General features: G+C 36.6%; 4 protein-coding genes and 1 long non-coding RNA gene across 5 annotated transcripts; 2 read left to right on the top strand and 3 right to left on the bottom strand.

Annotated features, from left to right (window-relative positions):
* LOC139778031 (spermine oxidase) lies at positions 1–3,704 on the top strand. Its single transcript, XM_071715781.1, has 3 exons — positions 1–585; positions 1,188–1,728; positions 1,824–3,704. The coding sequence occupies exons 1-3, from the start codon at positions 408–410 to the stop codon at positions 2,683–2,685; spliced, it is 1,581 nt and encodes a 526-aa protein (XP_071571882.1). The 5' UTR covers positions 1–407; the 3' UTR covers positions 2,686–3,704.
* Positions 3,705–3,865: 161 nt separating this feature from the next.
* Spz6 (Spaetzle domain-containing protein 6) lies at positions 3,866–10,088 on the bottom strand. Its single transcript, XM_071715784.1, has 8 exons — positions 9,772–10,088; positions 7,460–7,652; positions 7,012–7,129; positions 6,800–6,910; positions 6,430–6,549; positions 5,850–6,134; positions 5,395–5,707; positions 3,866–5,131 (listed from the first exon to the last, which is right to left on the bottom strand). Exons 1-8 carry the CDS (start codon positions 9,790–9,792, stop codon positions 5,024–5,026), a joined length of 1,269 nt encoding a protein of 422 aa, XP_071571885.1. The 5' UTR covers positions 9,793–10,088; the 3' UTR covers positions 3,866–5,023.
* Positions 7,610–8,878, top strand: LOC139778037 (uncharacterized). The gene is made up of 2 exons (XR_011719465.1): positions 7,610–8,227; positions 8,308–8,878. It is a non-coding gene; the product is annotated as an uncharacterized lncRNA (long non-coding RNA).
* A 112-nt stretch (positions 10,089–10,200) lies between the features above and the next one.
* On the bottom strand, positions 10,201–13,661 carry Hex70a (hexamerin 70a). Its single transcript, XM_071715779.1, has 6 exons — positions 13,366–13,661; positions 12,923–13,259; positions 12,063–12,472; positions 11,515–11,831; positions 11,067–11,419; positions 10,201–10,949 (listed from the first exon to the last, which is right to left on the bottom strand). The coding sequence occupies exons 1-6, from the start codon at positions 13,612–13,614 to the stop codon at positions 10,543–10,545; spliced, it is 2,073 nt and encodes a 690-aa protein (XP_071571880.1). The 5' UTR covers positions 13,615–13,661; the 3' UTR covers positions 10,201–10,542.
* A 2,773-nt stretch (positions 13,662–16,434) lies between these two features.
* On the bottom strand, positions 16,435–20,001 carry Hex70b (hexamerin 70b). The gene is made up of 6 exons (XM_071715780.1): positions 19,744–20,001; positions 19,130–19,469; positions 18,272–18,690; positions 17,701–18,020; positions 17,250–17,602; positions 16,435–17,096 (listed from the first exon to the last, which is right to left on the bottom strand). The coding sequence occupies exons 1-6, from the start codon at positions 19,954–19,956 to the stop codon at positions 16,687–16,689; spliced, it is 2,055 nt and encodes a 684-aa protein (XP_071571881.1). The 5' UTR covers positions 19,957–20,001; the 3' UTR covers positions 16,435–16,686.
* Between the last annotated feature and the right edge of the window lie 1,524 nt (positions 20,002–21,525).

Below are 21,525 nucleotides of genomic sequence, written 5' to 3'. Positions count from 1 at the left end.
GAATTGTGTAAAACTAGGGCTTTTATATAAGTCTATATTCCCCGGAAGACATAAATATTCCTACGCAGTAGGCCTGTTCTTTTTAGCTGAACTTCTTGCACGATTTATCTTTCCTCTTTTTCTTTTCACGTTGGAAAGAAAAAGAGGAAAGATGAACTGTGCCAGAACTGCCAGAAGTTCAGCCAAGTTCAGCTAAACAGAACAGACCCTATAGTCTATACACTGGCACCAGAGAGAAACCATACGCTACGCACACACAGGCACACACATCATATGCCGCGCTGTGTGGTGTGGTGTGGTGTGTTGATTACAGCTGTGACGAGTGGTGACGAGCCTGAACCGCCTGACAGCCGAATGCCGATTAGCCGATTGCTGATATCGCTGGATATCGCTCATATGTAACGAACATGGCGGAATCTACGAATAATTCGGAGGATGACCGACTGTCATGTAAGATCTTGATTATTGGTGCCGGTATGGCTGGATTGTCGGCGGCGACTCATTTATTGAAGAACAACGAGACGGATTTTCTCATAGTCGAAGCGCGCGGACGTATAGGTGGACGAATCATCGCGGTGCAAGTCGGTACGATTAGCCTAACCTCTTCTTATCTTGACAAAGTGTTTTTAACTCGCTTCTAAATTTATTTGCTCGGTGATATAACCGAAAGTTAAAGTGACCGAGTTTATAATTATAGCAGTAATACATTAGGAGATTTAAAATCAATGCTTACTTTCATAACATTTTAATATGTACAAATATGTGATGATAGAAGATGAAAGACGGAATAGAATCAGTACTTTTACACAAGATATATACCTATTTATTTACTTATACATCAGCTTTTGAAGTAAATATATTTAGATGGATTTTGTAGTACATTGATCTGAATATACAATCTTATGTGTAAACAGGAAAATATTGTTACATTTGGTAAACTTAAAAAAAGAAAATATATTTGTCAATCTTTTGTGAAAAGTCTTTTCATCACAATTGTATATTTTATTATTTTTATAATATAAAATAATTATTAATTTATTTAAGTCTGAAACAACAGACTGTAAGACATTCATTCTCTCTGTATACAAGTACAATGAGATGTTACTGCTACCATTATTTTAAGAAAATGATAGAAGACTGTCACAGTATACAGAATAAGTTTTTTTTCCCCCTACTATCTTATCTAGGCAATGAAAAAGTTGAGTTAGGAGCAAACTGGATTCATGGAGTATTAGGTAATCCCATGTTTGAGTTGGCGATGGCGAATGGATTAATAGACATTGTACACGTGCCGAAACCTCACAAAGTAGTGGCAGCATTGGAAGATGGGAAACAGTTGCCATTTCCCGTGTTGCGAGAGATTTATGAGGCTTACGTATGCTTTTTGAGACGATGCGAAGAATACTTCTTAAGCACGTATAGTCCACCGGATGGTATAACCAGCGTAGGGGCGCACATCGCCCTGGAAGCAGAGATTTATCTGTCGTCTTTGCCACCTGAGCAACGAAGAGTAAGACAACTGATCTTTGACTGTTTACTCAAGAGAGAAACCTGCGTCACAGGCTGCGACAGTATGGACGACGTGGATCTCCTGGAAATGGGCTCCTACGACGAGCTTCAAGGTGGTAATATCAGTCTTCCGAACGGGTATAGCGTTATATTGGACCCAGTTTCGAAACATATACCAAAGGACCGTATTCTTACCAAGCATGCCGTAACAAAGATTAGGTATATTTATATTCGAGGAGCGAGAAAATGCATCCTAATATACGTATATGTTATATAACAAAGACTGTAATATTAACTTTATTCATTTATTTTAGATGGCAAAAACAAAAGTGTCGTCAAGACGATGTCGGTCTTACGGAAAAATCTGATTCTAAATCGAATAGCCTTATAGAAGTACAATGTGAAAATGGAAAGACGATCACCGCGGAGCATGTAATATGTACGTTACCGTTGGGCGTTTTAAAACGGACAGCTCAGGATATGTTCGAACCGTCGTTGCCCGCATACAAACTCGAAGCGATAAACAGACTAATGTTCGGTACAGTGAATAAAATATTTCTCGAATACGAACGACCTTTCCTAAATCCCGGTGTATCGGAAGTGATGCTCCTCTGGGATGACGAGCGATTATCCGAGACGGAGAAGCGGGATATCAGCAAGACCTGGTTCAGGAAGATATATTCGTTCATCAAGATCTCGGACACGTTGCTGCTCGGTTGGATATCCGGTCGCGCGGCGGAGTACATGGAAAAACTGAGTACCACTCAAGTGGCAGAAGTGTGCACAACAATCCTACGGCGATTCCTCAATGATCCCTTCGTACCGACTCCGAAGAACTGTTTGCGCACCACGTGGCATTCTCAACCTTATACGCGAGGTTCTTACACCGCGATGGCTGTCGGAGCGAGTCAACTGGATATCAGGAGTTTGGCCGAGCCGTTGGTTCAGGAGAAAACGGAAAACGAGACTGACGAAACGGTAAAAATTTTGGTGGCATTTGCGGGCGAACATACCCATTCCTCGTTCTATAGTACGGTACACGGGGCGTACTTGACTGGTCGAACAGCGGCTGAATTACTATTGGGCACCAAACAAAGTGAGAAGCACGCGTTGAGTCTTAGTTGCGAAGATACCAGCGATCTCAGCTCGTGGATACAAGGTATTTCTTTAAATTAATGTATATTTGTTCAAGAAAGAAAATGTGTGACGATTAAAGACGTTTATAGACATATTTAGGCCGATATACATACGCGTTTTACGTTTGTGCAATTGCTTTCTTCTTGTAAATAAGAGTGTAGTGAAACAATTGTCATTTTACATCATGTACATAATGGTGCTTCTTCAGATTTTAAGATTTTACAATTACACGTGGGTGACATGTGCATTTATAATAACTCTTAAAAAATAACGAATAACGAAGAAAGCTTAGGTAGGATATCGAAGTTGTGTATTAGCGACATCGTGTACGACGATGTCACAAATGTTGTGAATGACACGAATATATTCGGTGAAAATATTTAGGTTTAGATGTGAGAATGTGTCTTGAAAATGATGACGAACAATGGTACGTGTTCATGCAAACGTTTATTTTATAAAACCGAACGAACCGATATGTTATTTCCTATAAAAACTCGTGTAGATAATATACCAAATCGAATTCAAAGATATAAGCCTAAGTATTTGCGCGAAACATAACAACATTTCTAACAACATTTCTAATGAACTATTGAGATTTATAAAGAACTCTCTCTTTGAAAGTGCATCGTATACTTTTTATTCTTAATTTCCTCGTTTGCATTTATTTTCAGATGCGAATTACTCGCTTGCTTGACTTCTTTATTATCACCTATTATTATACATTGTACTTATCGTTTAGGAAAAAAATGTTCCATTATGGATCGACTTTAATCTAGTCATTGAAATTGAGATATATAAAAAGATATTTGATAAAGAATAACAAATTGTATTACGCACGATACTGAAACAGTTCTACAAGGTAGAACTGGTATTCATCTACGTATTTTACGTTTCTAGAAGCAATTATGTGCCATAGATTGAGTATTAGTATTAATCTTTAAAATGTTAAGTGAAAGAAGAAGATTCGAAACATCTATCTTTTTGAAATAGTCCAATTATAACATACATGTGTGAATTCACGAAATTAATGAAAATAAAAGTCATTGTTTATTGATGAACGTCGTGTTTCGTTGTTTATGTTTCTTTACATTAATAATATTTGTATAAAATAAAAATGATATTATAATTCTATCATTTGAGATATAAAATTAATCTATCGAATTATTTTTTTAGAACATACATGGTTAACAATATTAGTCAATGCTACAATTGTATTGGCTTTTTATCGTATTGAGGAAAAGAAAACAGCAAATAATTTGTATATTATAACTGGTACATATAACATTGTTTCACATGATATATTTTATTTCTTTGCTATGATTACGAATATAGCTTTATAATTTTGTGACTATTTTTAACTGAATAATCTGTTAATTGTTATCAAATAAATAATTTAAACAAGAGAAAAATTATTTTTCTTTATTTAATTAATAGTTGTTATAATTTATATTATATATGTGTGTTTTTTTTACGTGCTTGCGCGTGCGTGCGTGTGCGTGTGTGTACGCATATGCACGCACGCGAAAAAATAATATTGTAATATAATAATTATTATTATAATGCTACACACACACACACACACACACACACACACACACACACACACACACACACACACACACACACACACACACACACACACACACACACACATTGATTTATGAATACTACAATAATTATCACTGTAGCACTGTAATAAAATATTGATGAAACAATTAATAAAATATTATTCAACGTTATTATTCAACGTTACTCTTATAACTGAAAATGATCTTACAGATGATAATTTTGTGTATCAATTTAATAGGCAGTATAAAAAGAGATAAGGGTTTACATTTCTATGTCTGAAACCATTATTTCTTTTAGCATTATATCTGGAAATATTACTTTTTTGTATCACAATATTTTTTTCTATTTATTTGTCATGTTGCCTCTTCAATTGCTTCTTTTATTTAGTCTAATTAATGTATAATGTATAAAATTCATATTTTTTCGTATGGTTAAACCTGAGCCGATACATGCCCATTATGTTATGACGACAAATGGTTACATCAAGGATCAAAGATGTAATCAAAATAATCAAATGTATTCGATTTTATAGCTTAACTATTGTGTAATGCTATAAATTATCACACTTAATTGTGATAAAGAAACTAATATCGAAAAATTGTCAACGGCGCCTATAACGCATGAGCGAAAAAAATGTCGCATAAGCAGACGTGCCAATGTTTGACTATGCGCGATGCGCGATATTTGAAATGACTTGAGTAAATCGCTCCAACTTGGTACGCTCATCTAGCGACGATTAAAGTGATCGCTTGTAAAGCGACATGATATTTTATCGGGATGCAAAATACATATCCTTGTGCGAAACTCATCATAATTCGACGTTGGAACCGCTGCGACGGACGTATCGATTGAAGTAATCCGGCCGCCAGCATTTACAGCTTCCCGGTACCAAGAACCAGTCGTAATATAGCCGTACCTAAAAGAGAGGATAACAAAGATACAAGAAATGAATAAATCTACTAAAGATTTTTGTTCACTTTTATAACATTTTATAACATGAGCTATGTACAAGTCGCCGGCGCCGGCGCCGCAGAGAACAATTAAAAAGGAAACTATAAGTTTTGAAAATAATTGTGCTTTGTAAAAAGTGATGCTCGATTACTGAAAGAGAGTAGCGTAAGCGAGATGCGAGATGCGAGATGCGAGATAAAAAAAATAAGGTGAAGATTTAGCTCTTACTTGGAAGCAACCCATTTCGTCGACACCGTCACAGTGATGTTGCTGAGCAGTCTGAGCACTGTTACCACCACTGTTACGCGCCTCTCCCGTGCTCGCGCGTTTCTGCAAATATTGCTGATAATTTTGAAAATCGTGAACCGGTGGTGGCGACCCGGCAACAGGATCTCGAGTACCAGATCCGATACTAGATCCGGGAGCAGTCGCTTGATTCTCCTCTAAGAACGTGTCTGGGTAAAATATTTCGGCGACCAATAGACTCGTCCATCTCGGCGACGATAAGCATCCACCATCCAAGTAATGGCATCTCGATTGCCTGCAACGCAACAACGAGGACTTTTACACGTCTAAATACTACCCTTAAACCTTGAACTTTAGGCGCGCGCGCGCCGCGCCGCGCGCGATTATTGCTGATAATTCTGCAAATCGAATTAAGGACGATTCGAAGGAAATCCTACATGCATCTGGTGAGCTCGATCGTCTGCGTAAAGTAACCTTCGTAAGGTATCTGCACCACGTATCTCCAGACACCTTGGTAATTCTTGGCGAAGACCGGAGTCGCGTACTCGACTTTGGCTGGGCACGGCGTCGGCGGGCCCGTATACTCCGTTTTCTCCTGCGATGGCACGCGTTCTCCTCGACGATAATCGGACGTCACGGACGAAGGTTCATCCCGGCGTTCGATGGCCGATGCTGACGATGCGATCGGCTCGCCTTGGATCGCTTTATACAACATGCACACTCTGTTTGTCAGGATAAAGAAACAACATTATTAATTACTACTAATTGTGTAAGAAAAACGACGATTGGTAGTCTCTTTCTAAAAAGAAGGAAGCTCCATTTTCAAAAACTCATGTATAATTTAAATACTGTCGATCTCTCGTTACTTATTACTACTCGATTAATGTTATGTTCCTTAAAAAATCCGCAAATAAAATAGTCCGTTATGCCTGATTCTCTAATATTACGAATCTAATATGCATGCGTGAAATTTGAAATTTGAAATTTGAAACTTTTGAAATAGTGAAATATACTTACACTCCGCTACCGTTTTCGCAAAACTTCCGACCATTTCGATTGGAGTCTGTGGGTAAAATCGAATCCAATGGACTAGATCTTTTGCTTCTACCATGTTTTTCTTCTTCGTCTGTGTCAACACTACGAGGAGAGATTATTAGCTGGTTTGACCGGCATCCGGTATTAAGACAAAAATTTAATACATAATAAATGTTGTAGTCTTTATTTATATTTAAAAAAACAATATATCATGTATATATTTTTATTTAAAAAATTGAGTGAAAATACGACAGAAATATGAGAAATATGAAGACGACATATGTACGTTGAAACTTAATTTAGAGACTTTGGATTTAGTATACCCGTCGTGAGAATGTTTTGGACTACTTACGAATTTTGCGACAATGAATGCACTTTGGCGACCTTTGGCAGCGAATCGTCAGCCTTGAGAATCGGTAATGCCTTACTGAGGAACTTGAGAGTATGATTCTTTATCAGTGCGCTGCGGAAAAAATTTTACTTATTAAATTGTTAATTTAATAAGATCGTTTAAAATACTGATCTCTCCTAATACTAAATTTACTTGATTTATTTTTCACTTACAAAGGATACGACGAGCCATTTACATATTGGTTCATCGGATTCCGTGGAATATAGCCTTTGTTCAAATCTCCGCAGATATTATGTATCGAAACAAATCCTTTTCCATGCTTGTCGCTACCTATATAAGAAAACAATACTATAATAAAACGTTGATTCTCAGTATCGAGAATCAGAGTGGTGAGGTTCAAGTCATTATCGCCTTTCTATATATGATTTATTATTTATTAAAAAATACAGATGTTCAACTATTAGAACTTGACCGACGCGACGGCGACAAATAAATACGGGAACAAAACTCTCTTGTAAATTATAGCACAGGCGAAACGTTAAACGCTATTATAATATTATAAAAGAATATCGAAGCCGATGTAAAACGGTTAGTAATTATAGTTTTAGTCTTAGGTATCGCTTTGCTTATCGTACTATCGTACATACATTTCGGACCTACCGTAACATTCTTTGTCGCTGTCAATGTAGGGCGGTGGTCGAACTCTGGGTGGTTCCGCGTTCGGTGACTCGACGAACGCGTAATATCCCTCCGGAGGTTCTTCCGTTCGCGTGGACTCGTTGTCGTTAGCAACCGGTTTAGTATTTTTGGACTTCTCTTCGGCCGAATACGACGATGCACACAAGAGTATCATCTAAACGATAATATCTTGTTTTTACGAAAGAAAAACTTATGTGTACATTAACGTGGTTGCATAGATACGTATATGTATTAAATTGCAAATATTTCTCTCGATTAATTATTCTAATTATATCTCGCGAAAAATTACATTAGCAGAGATAATTTCTGAAGAAAATTCTGAAGAATTCTGAAGAATCGACGTTGAACTTGAATTAATTTCTTCTAATTGTAAGAAACGAGACGAAAAATGACGTATACCTAATTGTACGTATAACTATATTATATAATATATATGTATCTATAACATTCTTGGATTTTGTCGCAATCAATCCTTTTTTGATTTTCTTCATCTTTTCGGTACAACGTCAATCTTTTTTTACATAAATGAATACCAAGTGGATAACGGCTAACAGGTATTACGTTACAGGTATCGCGTCGGCACCGGCGCGGCGCGGCGCGGCGCGGCGCGGCGATGATTACGAGATATTCCCTCGTAGTTACCGAGGTATGCGTACGATGCTAACGGTACACGGTCCACGGTGCACGGTCCACGCTTCTCGCTGCGGGCTGTTCAGCCTATTTTATAACGTGCGTGTTACTCGAGCGTGTTGTCCTACTAACCGAGGCATTATACCGTTCTACTGACGAATCTTCTTTTACACATTCAGGGGCCAATAACACGGAGGAAAAATACCAAGGTATATTACACATGCTCGCATATGTTTTTCTTCTTCTCATCTTCTCAACTCTCCGAGACATCCCTAAAGTATGTAGCTTATCACACACCCTGTACGTTGCGAGTTTATCTATTAATTTTTTTAAGGCTGAGAAAGAATTTCGCATAGCAAATGATAATCTACTGATTTCTCCTTCTCACTCTTACGCTAAGAAGCAGGAACCATTGGTTCAAGTATCGTAGATATGTATGATAAAGCGATAAACTAATCGAGACCAATCTTGCGCAACAGCAATGCACTGCACTCAATAAAATCTATCGTCTCTCACTAGGAAGATAGGAAAGAGCTTCTCTCGATTTCTCGTCGATTGGCGAAATAATATTATCGGCAACATCTATCCATAGAATCATTCATATTTTGTCTGTCATTAACTTTATTGTCTGATTGAATTGTAACGTGCGCGCGCGCGCGATAGCCCGATTTACTTCCAGCATACTCGATGCGTATAGGAAGATGTAATTATTAACTAGTGAGTCTCTGATTAAATTACCGTGTAAATTTATCGATGGAATTTGACGATTTTTAACGTAAGAATTCTTCCCGTTGCAAAAGGTGGATGTCCGTTCTACTTTCTTGCAGTAGATCCGAGCGTTAGGAAGTGCCGATACAGTTACTAGGACAATGACGTCTCCGAACCGGTATCGACAGAAACGGTAGACTCGATTTATTTAGCGGGACATGGCCGTAGATTGCTGACGATCGCGCGAATATCCGTCGCGAGTTTGCTTCAAGAATAACGCGATTCAAAAAATTGTCATTTTGGTTTATTTCTGACGCTGTGATTTATTTGCATTAAATGGCCTCTGGTAATTTTTATTTGTTTTCAAAAAACTCCCTCGAATTGCGTCACTTTTACAAAAAAGATATAATGGCACAATGACGATCATATGAGACGCGTTGATAATTGTTCCTTTCATTTTTATTTTTAGTTTTGGAATAAATCACCGAGAATCTTTCATGTCGCATTAAATTTTTTATAATTCGTTTTCATATATACAACTGACTTTTTTATATTTTTCTTGCTTTTACCTGCAGATTCTTACAATTAGAGTTTAAATAACAGAAGTGTTTGAGAATCTATGAATGATTTACACACAATAAACTTTAGCTTTGAAAATAGATTAAAATCTTCTTTATTTAATTTATTAAGTAAATTTCTTTGTCAGAGTATTTAGAGTTACCTTTTTTATTTTACCTTTTATTTCGAATTATGGATAATAAAAAGTTAGAAGTAATATTGATGCCTACGTGTCAAGTTTTTGTTGAGAAAACATTGCTATTAAATTTGTCAAAGATGAAAGAAAATGTAAAAAAGTTGAGGCAATCCACATGATTCGTTTAATCTGAATATGATCGTAAAGAGTATAGATGATAAAAATAATATTCGTAACTTACGACAAATGTGCGAAATTCCATGGCGTGTTAATCCACTATAAAGGTCGAAGAAGAAAGAAATTTCCGTTTTGCAATAGCCGCGGCTATTAAGAGTTTTTCGAGACTATCTCGCGAGCCGGTCGGGCCTGTCTACCAGCCAACGGTCATAGCAAAACTGAATTTCTCGTCACCCTCATCGCGCCGCTCAAGGAGCCAACTTACCTTCACCTCGACCATGTATTTGACCGTCGTACGGTAGAGGAACGGACTTCGGTATTCAGCCCGCCGTCCGTTAAAGACCACGAATATAATACAGAGTACGACCGAAATCGCGATGTAGCTGTACAACGGGAATAATCCGTTGCAAGAAATAAGGCAAAAATTTCCTACAATATATTTTTTGGTATTAAATTTTGTTTGAGAGGAAATGGATTTTAAAACGACGACGTATACTGTATAAAGAATCTTATTGTGTTACTTAAAAAAAGCAATTGTTTTTATTTCCTATTTATGATTTATTATTAAAACTAAATGGCGAACTCTTATCCGAGCACAAGTCAACGAAACGAAGGAGTAGTCGTCATTAATTAATCGCGAGTAGAAATTTTTTATGTTTTTATATATATAATTGTGCGGATAATTGTTAATACGTGTTTCGTGTTTGTGTTGATAAAATTCTTCAGTGTAAATTATACAAAATACACGTACTTTATTTCGACACGTTGTCGTTTAGAATATCGACATTGGTTATATTGAATCAAATAATGAGATAATATTTAACGTAAATAGCGATCAATAAGTGACATTCAGCTCTGTCTCGTCTTTGTGATAAATCATAATGTCTTTCAACAGCATGTTAGATCCATCGTAGCGGAAATTGAAAACAGGCTTGTCCAAGGGGAATCCGTACGGCTTGTTATCGAATTTGTAACCACCAAAGACGCGGGACATGTAAGGGATCGGTTCTCCTTCGACCGGGTTGACGTACACGAAGATCTGGAACGGCATACCCTCCTTTTTACCCTTGGGCAAGAGCAGCCGCTCAGGGAATCCATAGATTCTTTCCGCATACGAGAAGTCATCGGAACTGTCCAAAGCCTTGAGCACTTTCTTGTATAATATCTCGCTCGGCTCCGGATCGGGTATAGCGAAGAAGCAATCTTGACTGTTTCGAACAATCTTGTTTGCACCGGCGTTCACTGTAACGCAACAGAAAGGATCGAATTAAAACCTTTTTTTCTTATCTATACATATATGTGTACAGGAATCAAGTTCGATCGTATACATAGCAAGGAATTAAATCTCGAGATACTAACGATCGACTATCCAGTTGTCCATTTCATAAAAGTATTTCGCGTATTCAGCGAAATCCAACAGTTTGTGATGAATGTCATACTTTGGTCCGAGGAAAATGCGTATCACGGCTTTCGTAGATTTCTCGGCGTTGATAGTGAGATGGAAGCTGAACGGTTTGTGATTGAGACGATATTGGCGAATTTTGATCAACGTGCTCTCAGCCTCCTTCGCGTCATCGATCATCAAACCGTTGTTGATCGAGGTGTCGAACTGATCAAAATAGGTAATTAACTTATCTACGACGAAGGACTCGATCTTCAATTCGGGATAGACGATTTCGTTCTTGTTGTACGGTTTTTGATGCATTTTGTACCTGAAAATCAATCATATTTGTCGTGTTGAAAGAAGGTTGTCATTTTAATAGGGAACCACTTGTCTGAGAATCTTATCTATCTTACTAGGTAATACCTGTAATAGTAAGACAATATTCGTTTGTAAAAACGATAGAATGCGGGATCTCTCATGGACGTGCTATAAAACTCGAGGGCACTAGGTACAATCTGGTAGGGAGTTGACGGCTCCAAGTTGTATCCAAAAATCTTTCTCGCAAAGAGATCGATGCTGCCGTAAAAATCGGGATTGCAGGAATCCACGTTGCCCTCGAGGATGTTGCCAAGGATGTTGAGACCCTCGGGTGTGTAGATGTTGATCATTTTGCCTGTTGCGTCCAAGACAAATCCAGAGTCAATAGCCGCCGATACTCGAGATTCCATGTCTTCTATTTCCTAAAGAAGTGCGGCAACAGATTAATTAATATTCACTCGCTGCAATTATCGCCCATTGCAGTTGTATTGGATGACAAAAGTAAAAGCAAAAGCAAAAGCAAAAACAAAAAATAAAATGAGCAATCTTAATAAGCATTTTTTCTCTCTATGCCACGAGATAACACAAGATATAAATATCCTACGCGATCAAATTTCTTCTTTTAGTGGTAAGGCTATAAAGCTAAACCGCACCTTCATGTACTTGTACTTGTAGTAGGGGAATTTGCTCCAGTACGGTCTCTGTGGCATCGGCAATCCGTTGTGATAGGTCATTGTCGGATAGTATCCGACGTAGAATTCATTGTGCCAATCGAAATCTTCAATTCTACCAATGTCGTTGGACAACCGCTCCAAATAATAACGGGACAGCAATTGTTTGTGACCGTAAAGATAATCTATCCCGCGATTCTTCTGCAAGCCGAATTCTTCGCCCTTTAGCCAGAACGGATAGTCTTGCCGCAAGTAGAAGTAGAAAGCGTTCAAGCCAATATCCTCGGTGAAATAATTAATTTTGTGTTCCAAATCGTACTCGCGCGACACGTACCATCCGGAATAATTTGCCGGAATGATGTAGGTGTCGTAGCCACCAAACTTCTTCGAATCTATGTTAAATATCAATATCAAAATAGGTATACACGGGTATATAGACTGAATTACTAGACATCTATACAGGTAATTTTTTTAAATTAAATCTTTGTAACTAAGTATATGTTAATGGAAAACAAACAAAAAAAAGATTAAAAAACGGTTGAACTGTAACTTTACAATATCAAAAGTTTAATAATCTTAGAAGGCTCGAATGATTAAAAAGATCAATAATTTTGACCTAATTAAAGATTAAGACAATAACACGTTGCTACGGCCTTTTTCACTTAATTACCAAAGATTTAATTAAAAACTTGAAATTTATATGGAAAATAATATGTACGATAAAAAAAATACCACGACTTTTTGAAAGTTGCATACATTTTGTTCAGTTTGCGAACAAACTTCCGGTTTTCAGCATTAGTTTCCACAATTAGCAAGAACGAACAAATTTGATTGAAACTTACCAAGTTTACCGAAGAGCTTTGCATGATGCGCCTTCTCGAGTACTTCGGAGTTGAAGAATCCGTACGGATACATTTCATAAGGAGGCGGCAACTGAAGGAACTTGGTATCGTCGCGGAGCATAACCGCGGTATACAGGGCCTCACCAAACTGCATCTCGTTGATGTAAATGCGCGCCCATAGCGCCGTTTTGTAGAAGATGTCGAAGTCCTTGGCATAATAGAATAGACGAAATAGCGCCTCCGTTTCCTCCCGAAGCTTTGGATAGTACAGAGAGTTGAGCTCGCCACGAGGAAGCATGCCATACTCGTATAGATAGAGGAAGTTCTTCACCGCAGCCTGGAAAACGATTCGAAGGGATCCAGATGAATATTTTTTAAAAGGTGCTAAAGGATAATTATTGATTTGCGATTATGAACGGGAGGATGATTCTATATATGTTTACCGTATTAGTATACGAGTCTATGTTGGCTTCGATATTGTACGAGCGGCCTTCCTCGTACAATGAAGGATTCACGAGGGAGGGTTGCGAGATATAGTATAGAAGATTATAGATTTTCTTCTGCTTAAGGAGGAACTCCTTGTCGGCGATCTTGACGGTATTATAGTCGGCTGCTACCAGACTGAAGCTGATGGCCGCAACGACGACTAATATCGCCAGGAACTTCATTTTCCAAACTTTTCCAACACCCATTGCAGGCGAGATCAATTCTGAATGGCGCTCGACGCCGCGCTCGCACTTTTATACACCTACGTCGAGCGCGCAATCAAATCGACAGGTCATAAGGGCACTGAACGAATCATTTTCGATATCGGATCGGCGAGCTCGTCGCTCTCGTATACATATTTCTCACACATTCTCACTGACAGCTGAATGCTAGGTATATTATTCCTATCGATTTTATTATCAAATAGATTGATCATGAATATAAAATTAGTCGCCGTTTTTTATCTCGCAGTTAATCACTATTTACTTAATTTCAATTACCTTTAATTGGTTGGTTAATAGATACTAGTTTATTTGCTAATTTATGATTATTTCCCATTGTGCGTTCCGACAAGATAGCTTGGGTGTTGTATTTCGTACAGTAATTCTACTTGATGTAATATATACCTACGAGTAAATGCCTTTCTTAATTTTCAATATATCCGATTCAACATATCCAATATATATGTCATACTAATGATTTCTCTGTGGTTAACTGGTTATGTCTTGCAGTCGCGCCAACAGATAAACACCGTTGTTAAAACGAATATATCGTTAATCGGAAAGCTGAAAAGATTCGTTCTCGTGCAAGAGGTCATCACGCGGGATATATCTTCAAACACACCTAATCGATCGACACGAGAGTACGTTTGCGCAAGTTCTATCGCAGTGGATCGTATTTACAATAACGAATGCAAGCTAAAATGCTTAAAAACTGTCCCCTTAAGGAATACACTAACACAAGATTAATTGTAACTGCACAAATACAAATATATTACAAATAATGTGCTTTAATCACGCATGATCACATGACTTTTGACTCAAATCTAAACTATAATATAAGAGTGTCTTATGTAACATACATCAAGTAGTACATCATTTCGTCAAGTTTCAGTGTCTATATCTCGCGCGATACAATTTTATAGACCTCATAGAATTCTTTTTTAAAACATTGTTTTCCAAACTCTATCTATAATTTTGAACTTGACATGAGACGCGATACATTTTATTGATAAAAAATCGCTTACGTATTAGTAACTTTTGGGTTTATCAGTTAAAAATTTTTTATTTCTTATTTGTAAGATTAAATTATTTTATAAATATTTATCTTTCCATTTTGCTAAGATAGTGAAATATTCCTACCAGCCTGTTTATATCTTCACATCGTGTGATACATGCTCTACCTATAATACATACTTATTAATAAAAGTTAAAGGGTCAATAATTAAGTAATAAATTGTTAAATATATTTTATTTATTTGTTTATATAGATGTAATTATATATTATAACTATACCAAGTACATTACAAGAACGTTTTTCGTAAGGTAAATAAGAAATTTCTTTTATATACTTGATACAATCTGCTGCATATACGGATGAATAATATAAATCAAAATAAACGATTCGCTTTGTTCTTAACTGTTGTTAGTAAATGTCAATTGCGTAGGTACTTAGAAATTCGATAGACAATAGATACCTACACTTATTTCATGTACTTATTTCATGCAGCACGATTAACGCGTCGCGTCGCGTCGCGTCGCGTCGGCGGTAAAAATTTTGTACAATAGATCGATAGCGCAACAGCTGTGCTTAGATGATGGAAAAAGAATACGCGATTAATTAAGTATGCCGTCTCGAAAGGTCGTATCTGAACGTTCGTAGAATAATTAATAATCCTCAAGATGTCCTCGTTTTATGACCCATGATAAGCGCTAAATAAGCCCGCGCCGCTGTGCCATCTTGACTGATTATAATTGAGTTAGCATAAGCATAACCATTTGTGTCTCTTAACAATGACGTTTGACGACGGTATATTATACAAAAATAAATTAATCCACAAAACTAAAATAGATGTAGTAGATGCACAAAATACTGTATTGGGCATACGATTATGGTTTTTAAACATTTTAAATCAAAATTACTAGTCGCTCGAATTTTGTACAATACATATATCATTCATTAAGACTCAATCAGGTAAACGACACGTAAATAAATTTGAATCTTTTAACGATAAATCGTCCGTTGACGAATCTAATAATCGTTAGTTTTATAAGATCAATAATGATAATTACTTATTTTATAAATATCAAAAATATTTTTTAAAATAATGATTAACGATCTTTGAAAATAATGACGACGTTTAAATGTTTGCACTAATTTCAACCGATAAAATTTATCATTATTGTCGAAGTAAATATGTCAATCATGTTCTTGCATGCATGCTAAATTGTATAATTGTATACGTAAAATATAATACACGTTTACATAAAAAGTACAATATCCATGCACATTTCTATTGAAAGAATTTATTTATCGTGTATTATCGTCATATATTTGCAATGGCTATAACTCGCATACTTATCTATCTGTCGCGCATACAATATTACATCTTGAAATATCAGAATTTAAAAAAATTATTTTTTGTTTGTCATATTTATAATTATTACGCATACGCAGTGGAGATGATTGATGTTCAATATTTATTTCTGTATTTTTTGTCGTTCCTCCTCGCGCTATTCCATGTTTTCTCTTTTAAACTTTGTCCTCTTGCTCTCATCATCTATGTATCGCTTTGAATAGAAATAAAAAGCAGAGGAGAAACTGATAAGAGATATAACTGAATAGAATATATATTAATAGAGATGTAACTTGAAACTTTCTTCCTTCTTATTCTAATAGATCAAGATCTAAATAGAAAATATTTTCCTCTTACAGTTAGAGAAAAATAGAAGATCGATTCGGGAATAAAGGATCGACCAGAATAGAATTTAAACGCGAGAAAGCCAAGATAGAAATAAATGGTAAAGGATGTTTCTATTAAATTTATTTCAGATGCGATTTATCGCAGCGGAAATGGTTACACATAAAATATTCGATGATGGAAAACGCTAGTACACGCGCATTTCTTCTCTTATTTGTACATCTCTTTTCTTGTCAGCGCGATCCGAGTTCTTGTTTCGGCGATCGCACGTGTTAAATAACTATATAAGTGGACAAAGTATGTAAGTGCGAAACTATCATTTGATGATGCGCGCGGTAGCGGGGCAACGTGACGAGCTTTATACGGTGAGATTCAATTCTTCCGCCGGCTTATGGTAAATCAGAACGTCCCTCGTGTAGAAGTTGGGTACGGTGAAGTTGAAGGTGTGAACCGGTCTATCGAGCGGATATCCCATTGCTCGAGAGTCCATCACGCTTGGACCCCAGACAGGGGAATTCACCTTGATGGCTCGCGTCTCATCCAAGTGCGAAACGCTCACAAAGAGTTTGAACGGCATGCCTTCCTTCTTGCCCTTAGGAAGTACTAAACGGTCGGGGAAACCGTAAAGCTGGCCTGGATAAGTGAAAGTCTCGCCACCCTCGATAGCTTTCACCATCTTCTTGTACAGAACCTCGCTTGGCACCTCGTCCGGAACGACGTAGATGGACTCGTAGCTATTGCGCTCAATCTTGTTGGTTCCAGGTTTCACTGTAACGCGAAATCAAACGTAATTACACCAAATCAACAGTTACGAAGTTATTTGAAATAAAAGATCGAACGTAATATGATTGATTGAGAAAAGTCGTTTCGAAATCGAGGAAAGATTTCGTAGCAAAAGAGATATTCAAAAGGGATACTAACGGTCAACGTTCCATTGATCCATCTCGATGAAGTTCATGTAATTCTCGCTCATATCCAATTCGTGGCCGTGAACATCGTATTTAGGTCCAAGGAAGATGCGAACGACCGCCTTGACATTCTTGTCGCTGTTGACGGTGATGTGATAGGTAAAAGGCTTATGGTTGAGACGATACTGACGTGCCTTGATCACCATGGATTGAGCTTCTTTGTGGCTGCGCACCGATACGGCATTGCTGACCAACGATTCAAAGTGGTCGAAGAAAGTCAACAGCTTGTCAACGGTAACGGATTCGATCGTCACACCCGGGAAAGCAAGTTCCTCGTGCGTGTAGCTCGGCAAGTGTTCCTTATACCTGCGGGAGAATACATACGTCGGTTAAATAAAAATAATTTCAAGTCATATATCGGCCGGATTATATGCATATATATGATTTGCAGAGTCGTGTCGTACCTCATCCAGTAAGTGACAATGTTCTTGTAGATTCCATAGGTGACGGGATCTCTTAAGCTGGTGGTAAAGAGTTCGATAGCGGTAGGAATTGCCATGTGTTTGGTGACCTCGACCGGGCCCATGCCGAGGACCTTTTTGTAGAAATAGTCCAAACGTCCATAATATGCAGGATTGACGGAATCGGCATTGCCCTGTATCGCGTTGCCAAGATGGTTGAAACCGTCTACGGTGTGGTAAATGTCGATATGTTTGCCATGCACATCAATGACGTAGCCTTTGTCGATGGCGTCGGAAATGCGAGTGTGGGCATCTTGTATGGCCTGTGGGACAGTGTTGCAGACACGTCATAATTTAATTAATCTATTATTGTTAACAAACGTTTTAGACAACTGAGATACCTAAAGACACCTAAAGACACCTAGATCGAAAATATAAGTACATCGTCCTCTATCTTGGAAATATTCTCTCGATGCCTATTGAAAAAACTTGTACAAATTTTTGTACAAGTTTTTAATGTTTGGCTTGGATACTTGATAATCCTTCTTGATGAAGAAATTGCAGCTTTACCAACCTGGACATGTTTGTGCGCGTGGAGAGGAACCTCGGAACCAACAGGACGTTGTGGGAACGGCAATCCATTGTGATGATGCATCGTCGGGTAGTAACCAGGAACGACAGGTTTATTCACATCGACGTACGAGATCTCACCCATATCGTTGGACAGTCTTTCCAAATAGTAACGATTCAGCACTTGTTTGTGGCTAAATATATACAATTCGCCGCGAATGTGTTGGGGCATGTTATACCGAACGCTATTCATCCAGACTGGGAAGTCGTGATTCGTTACAAAGTAGAACGCATTTAAACCAATATCTTCAATGAAGTAGCTTAATTTTTGTTGTTCCGACACTTCATCTCCACCCATATACCAAGTGGTGTAATTGGAAGGAATATAATAATAATCTACACCACCAACTGTCTTCTTCACACCTACCGAGCAAAATAGTTTTGATCAGAATTTTAATATTAATACCTAACATTTCTTTTAATCGTTATACTATCTAATTTAACTTAATCTAGAAAAGAGAAATTTATAAAACATCTGTTTCCGGAAAATAAATTGCTGTTATGCTTGCTAATTTTAAATCTGAAAGATAATGTTCTAATTTTGGCTCAATATATCGGTTATATTGCTCATAAATTGTTCAAGATAGAAAGAAGTAGATATCGGAATATTATAACATTGATTTTTTTATTTCTTTCCTTGGAAGAATGTAAAATTTATTAAACAATGTATAAATATATTTTTAAATAATTTAATTTAAGAAAGCAGATATGGGAAAGCTCTTCAAAAAAGATATTATTCGTCTATAAGACTATTATATGTCAATAAATTAATATATATTTGGTTCTCGATTAATGTACCAACCTGATTGCGAGTCACCCATCGCGATACGATAAGCCTTATGCAAAACGTCCTTGTTGAAGAAGTAATGTGGGACCACTTCGTAAATCGGGGGCAGACGGATGTTTTTGGTATCCGGGCGATGTAACACGACGATACTCAACACGTATACATACATATGTTCGTTCACGTGGAAGCGTGCCCATACGGCAGTATTGTAGAAAGTGTCAAAGTCCTTGGCGGAATATAGAACACGGAAGAGGCAAATCGCTTCTTTGTAATACTGAGGATGACTTCCGTAAAACACTTCTCCCCGTGGGAGCATACCGTGTTTCCATCGCTGCAGGAACTCGGTCACCGCCGCCTACAACAACAAATCAACATACGGATTATTAGAAAAGTTTCATCTATTAAATTCAACCACGAAACTTGTGCGAAATTTTAACGGTTTCTCATTCGATACGAGATATATTGTATAAAGAAACTTAATTCTGCTAAACTCTTTAAAGGCACTTTATTATTGTAATCGTTGAAACAAGGAGTTTAAAAAAAAATGCGATATTAAAACGCAGCATACAAAAAAAAGAGATTACATGAGAAAATAACTTCTTTTTATTTATACATGCTAATAAAAATACCTGGTCTGTGAAAGAAGCGATGTTATCTTCGAGGCTGAAGGATCGCGCCTTTTGGTAGAGTTCCGGATGGTAGACAGTTGGCTGGTCGACGTGCCAGAAGAGCTCGTAGATGCTCTTCTGCTTGATCAGATATGTCTTGTCAGCGGTGTGGGAGGGCACCTGCGTGGCATGAGCCAGGCACGCCGCAGCCAAAAGCAACGCAATCGTTTTCATCCTCGTGCTTGCTTCGCGATGGATCGGCCAGCACTACTCGTCAATTCCTTTATATACTCTTTATCGGCGAAAAAGATACAAAAGTTCGGAGTGCAAGATTATGAGACCCATGAGGTAACCAGCATACCGATAATGACCAATCTTTCCGTTGTTTGTGTAATAATTATCTTTATTGGTAATCGTCTACCCTTTGACACGATAGAAATCCGGGATTCGTATTTGCTGATCACCTTCACTTCGCGTTATTTATTTCAAACAAACAAACAAAAAACAATTTACTCTTTTCCTTTCCTTTAAATTCAAAATATATTTCGTTCATCATAGTCTACCGAAATGTCTGTCCAAGTCTGCGTCAAAATATTTCAACTTATTTGGTCTTTATATTATGGATTAGTTTTGCAACGAGACTGAAATAAATGCAACCATAAAAAATAAATCTTCTTGTAATAAATTAAAGTTTAACATTATTTTTATTCTAATGATCTTTAGCGTAAGAAAAAAGGAATATGTGTATAGTTGTATACTTATAAGAATGCTCATAAATCTCAATATATCGTTACTACAAATATTTCAAGCATTTACCAAAAACTAATTGCGAGGAAGTTTCTAACACAAATTATAACAAATGTAATTTATATAACAAATAATATTCCATTGTCATACTTTTCTCATCAAATATATCTCTTCAAGCAATTGAAATTTATATTGAAAATCAAAATATGATAAACAAGATCTCACTTGCATTATTAATAATCAATAAATTATAGCCATTACTTGAATTATATATATATGCAAACTTTTCATATATATATATATATATATATATATATATATATATATATATATATAATATGATAACAAATATACACATACACATATATAACTCGTCAATTCGCGATTAACGTGTATACGTAACTCGGCTTTGATAAATTGTTCCTTGATAATGAAAATTATATAAACCGTTACTTAACGATTAATAATATATTATTTATGCAAGTACAATTTTTTATTAAATCACAAAAATAAAACTAATTAGTAAAAGGAGAAATAAAAATTTTTGTTTAACTGGTGCCTGTATAAATTCTGTGAAAGATTTTTATAAGAAATTCTGTGTGCAAGAGAAGAATATACAGAATATAGTAATATACAGATACAGAGAAAGAGCACGCGCGCGCGTGTGTGTGATGACTTATTTTTAAGAAGTTTCTTTTAGAAAAATGGTAAAAAATTATTTCTCTCTTGTATTTAAAAAATACTTAAATCTGAGAATCAATTTTCACATAATAATTGTGACAAAAAGCTACATATGTCAATGTAAACGCAAGACAAAACTTGAAAACTTTTGTAAATGATAATATTGGAATATGTGCATAAAGATTATGCACGTTATTTTTTTACTTTTATAACTGTATATCGATAAAGCTATGTTTAATACCAATATTAACCTATTTCAAGCTAAAATGATAATTTTTTTAAGCAGAAGAATAAATCTTTCAGGATTTTAATTCTTTTATAATATAATATATCGCAATTCTAAAATTACATAAACAAATTCTAAGCTTACAACAA

Source organism: Temnothorax nylanderi, unplaced genomic scaffold (assembly GCF_030848795.1).
Source record: "Temnothorax nylanderi isolate EJ_2023f unplaced genomic scaffold, tnyl_v1.0 TNYL_tig0171_pilon, whole genome shotgun sequence".
NCBI classification, from domain to species: Eukaryota; Metazoa; Arthropoda; class Insecta; order Hymenoptera; family Formicidae; genus Temnothorax; species Temnothorax nylanderi.
This window is presented reverse-complemented; position numbering and strand designations above follow the sequence as displayed.

Coding starts and splice junctions, on each gene's coding strand:
- LOC139778031 (XM_071715781.1), top strand. CDS start 408: ATGGCGGAATCTACGAATAATTCGGAGGATGACCGACTGTCATGTAAG. Junction 586..1,187: donor AATCATCGCGGTGCAAGTCG/GTACGATTAGCC, acceptor TATCTTATCTAG/GCAATGAAAAAGTTGAGTTA. Junction 1,729..1,823: donor CATGCCGTAACAAAGATTAG/GTATATTTATAT, acceptor CATTTATTTTAG/ATGGCAAAAACAAAAGTGTC.
- Spz6 (XM_071715784.1), bottom strand. CDS start 9,792: ATGGAATTTCGCACATTTGTC. Junction 7,130..7,459: donor CAGCGACAAAGAATGTTACG/GTAGGTCCGAAA, acceptor TTTCTTATATAG/GTAGCGACAAGCATGGAAAA. Junction 6,135..6,429: donor TGCGAAAACGGTAGCGGAGT/GTAAGTATATTT, acceptor CCTGACAAACAG/AGTGTGCATGTTGTATAAAG.
- Hex70a (XM_071715779.1), bottom strand. CDS start 13,614: ATGGGTGTTGGAAAAGTTTGGAAAATGAAGTTCCTGGCGATATTAGTC. Junction 11,832..12,062: donor ACAAGTACAAGTACATGAAG/GTGCGGTTTAGC, acceptor GCACTTCTTTAG/GAAATAGAAGACATGGAATC. Junction 10,950..11,066: donor GGACAACTGGATAGTCGATC/GTTAGTATCTCG, acceptor GTTGCGTTACAG/TGAACGCCGGTGCAAACAAG.
- Hex70b (XM_071715780.1), bottom strand. CDS start 19,956: ATGAAAACGATTGCGTTGCTTTTGGCTGCGGCGTGCCTGGCTCATGCC. Junction 18,021..18,271: donor ACGCGCACAAACATGTCCAG/GTTGGTAAAGCT, acceptor ACTGTCCCACAG/GCCATACAAGATGCCCACAC. Junction 17,097..17,249: donor GGATCAATGGAACGTTGACC/GTTAGTATCCCT, acceptor TTCGCGTTACAG/TGAAACCTGGAACCAACAAG.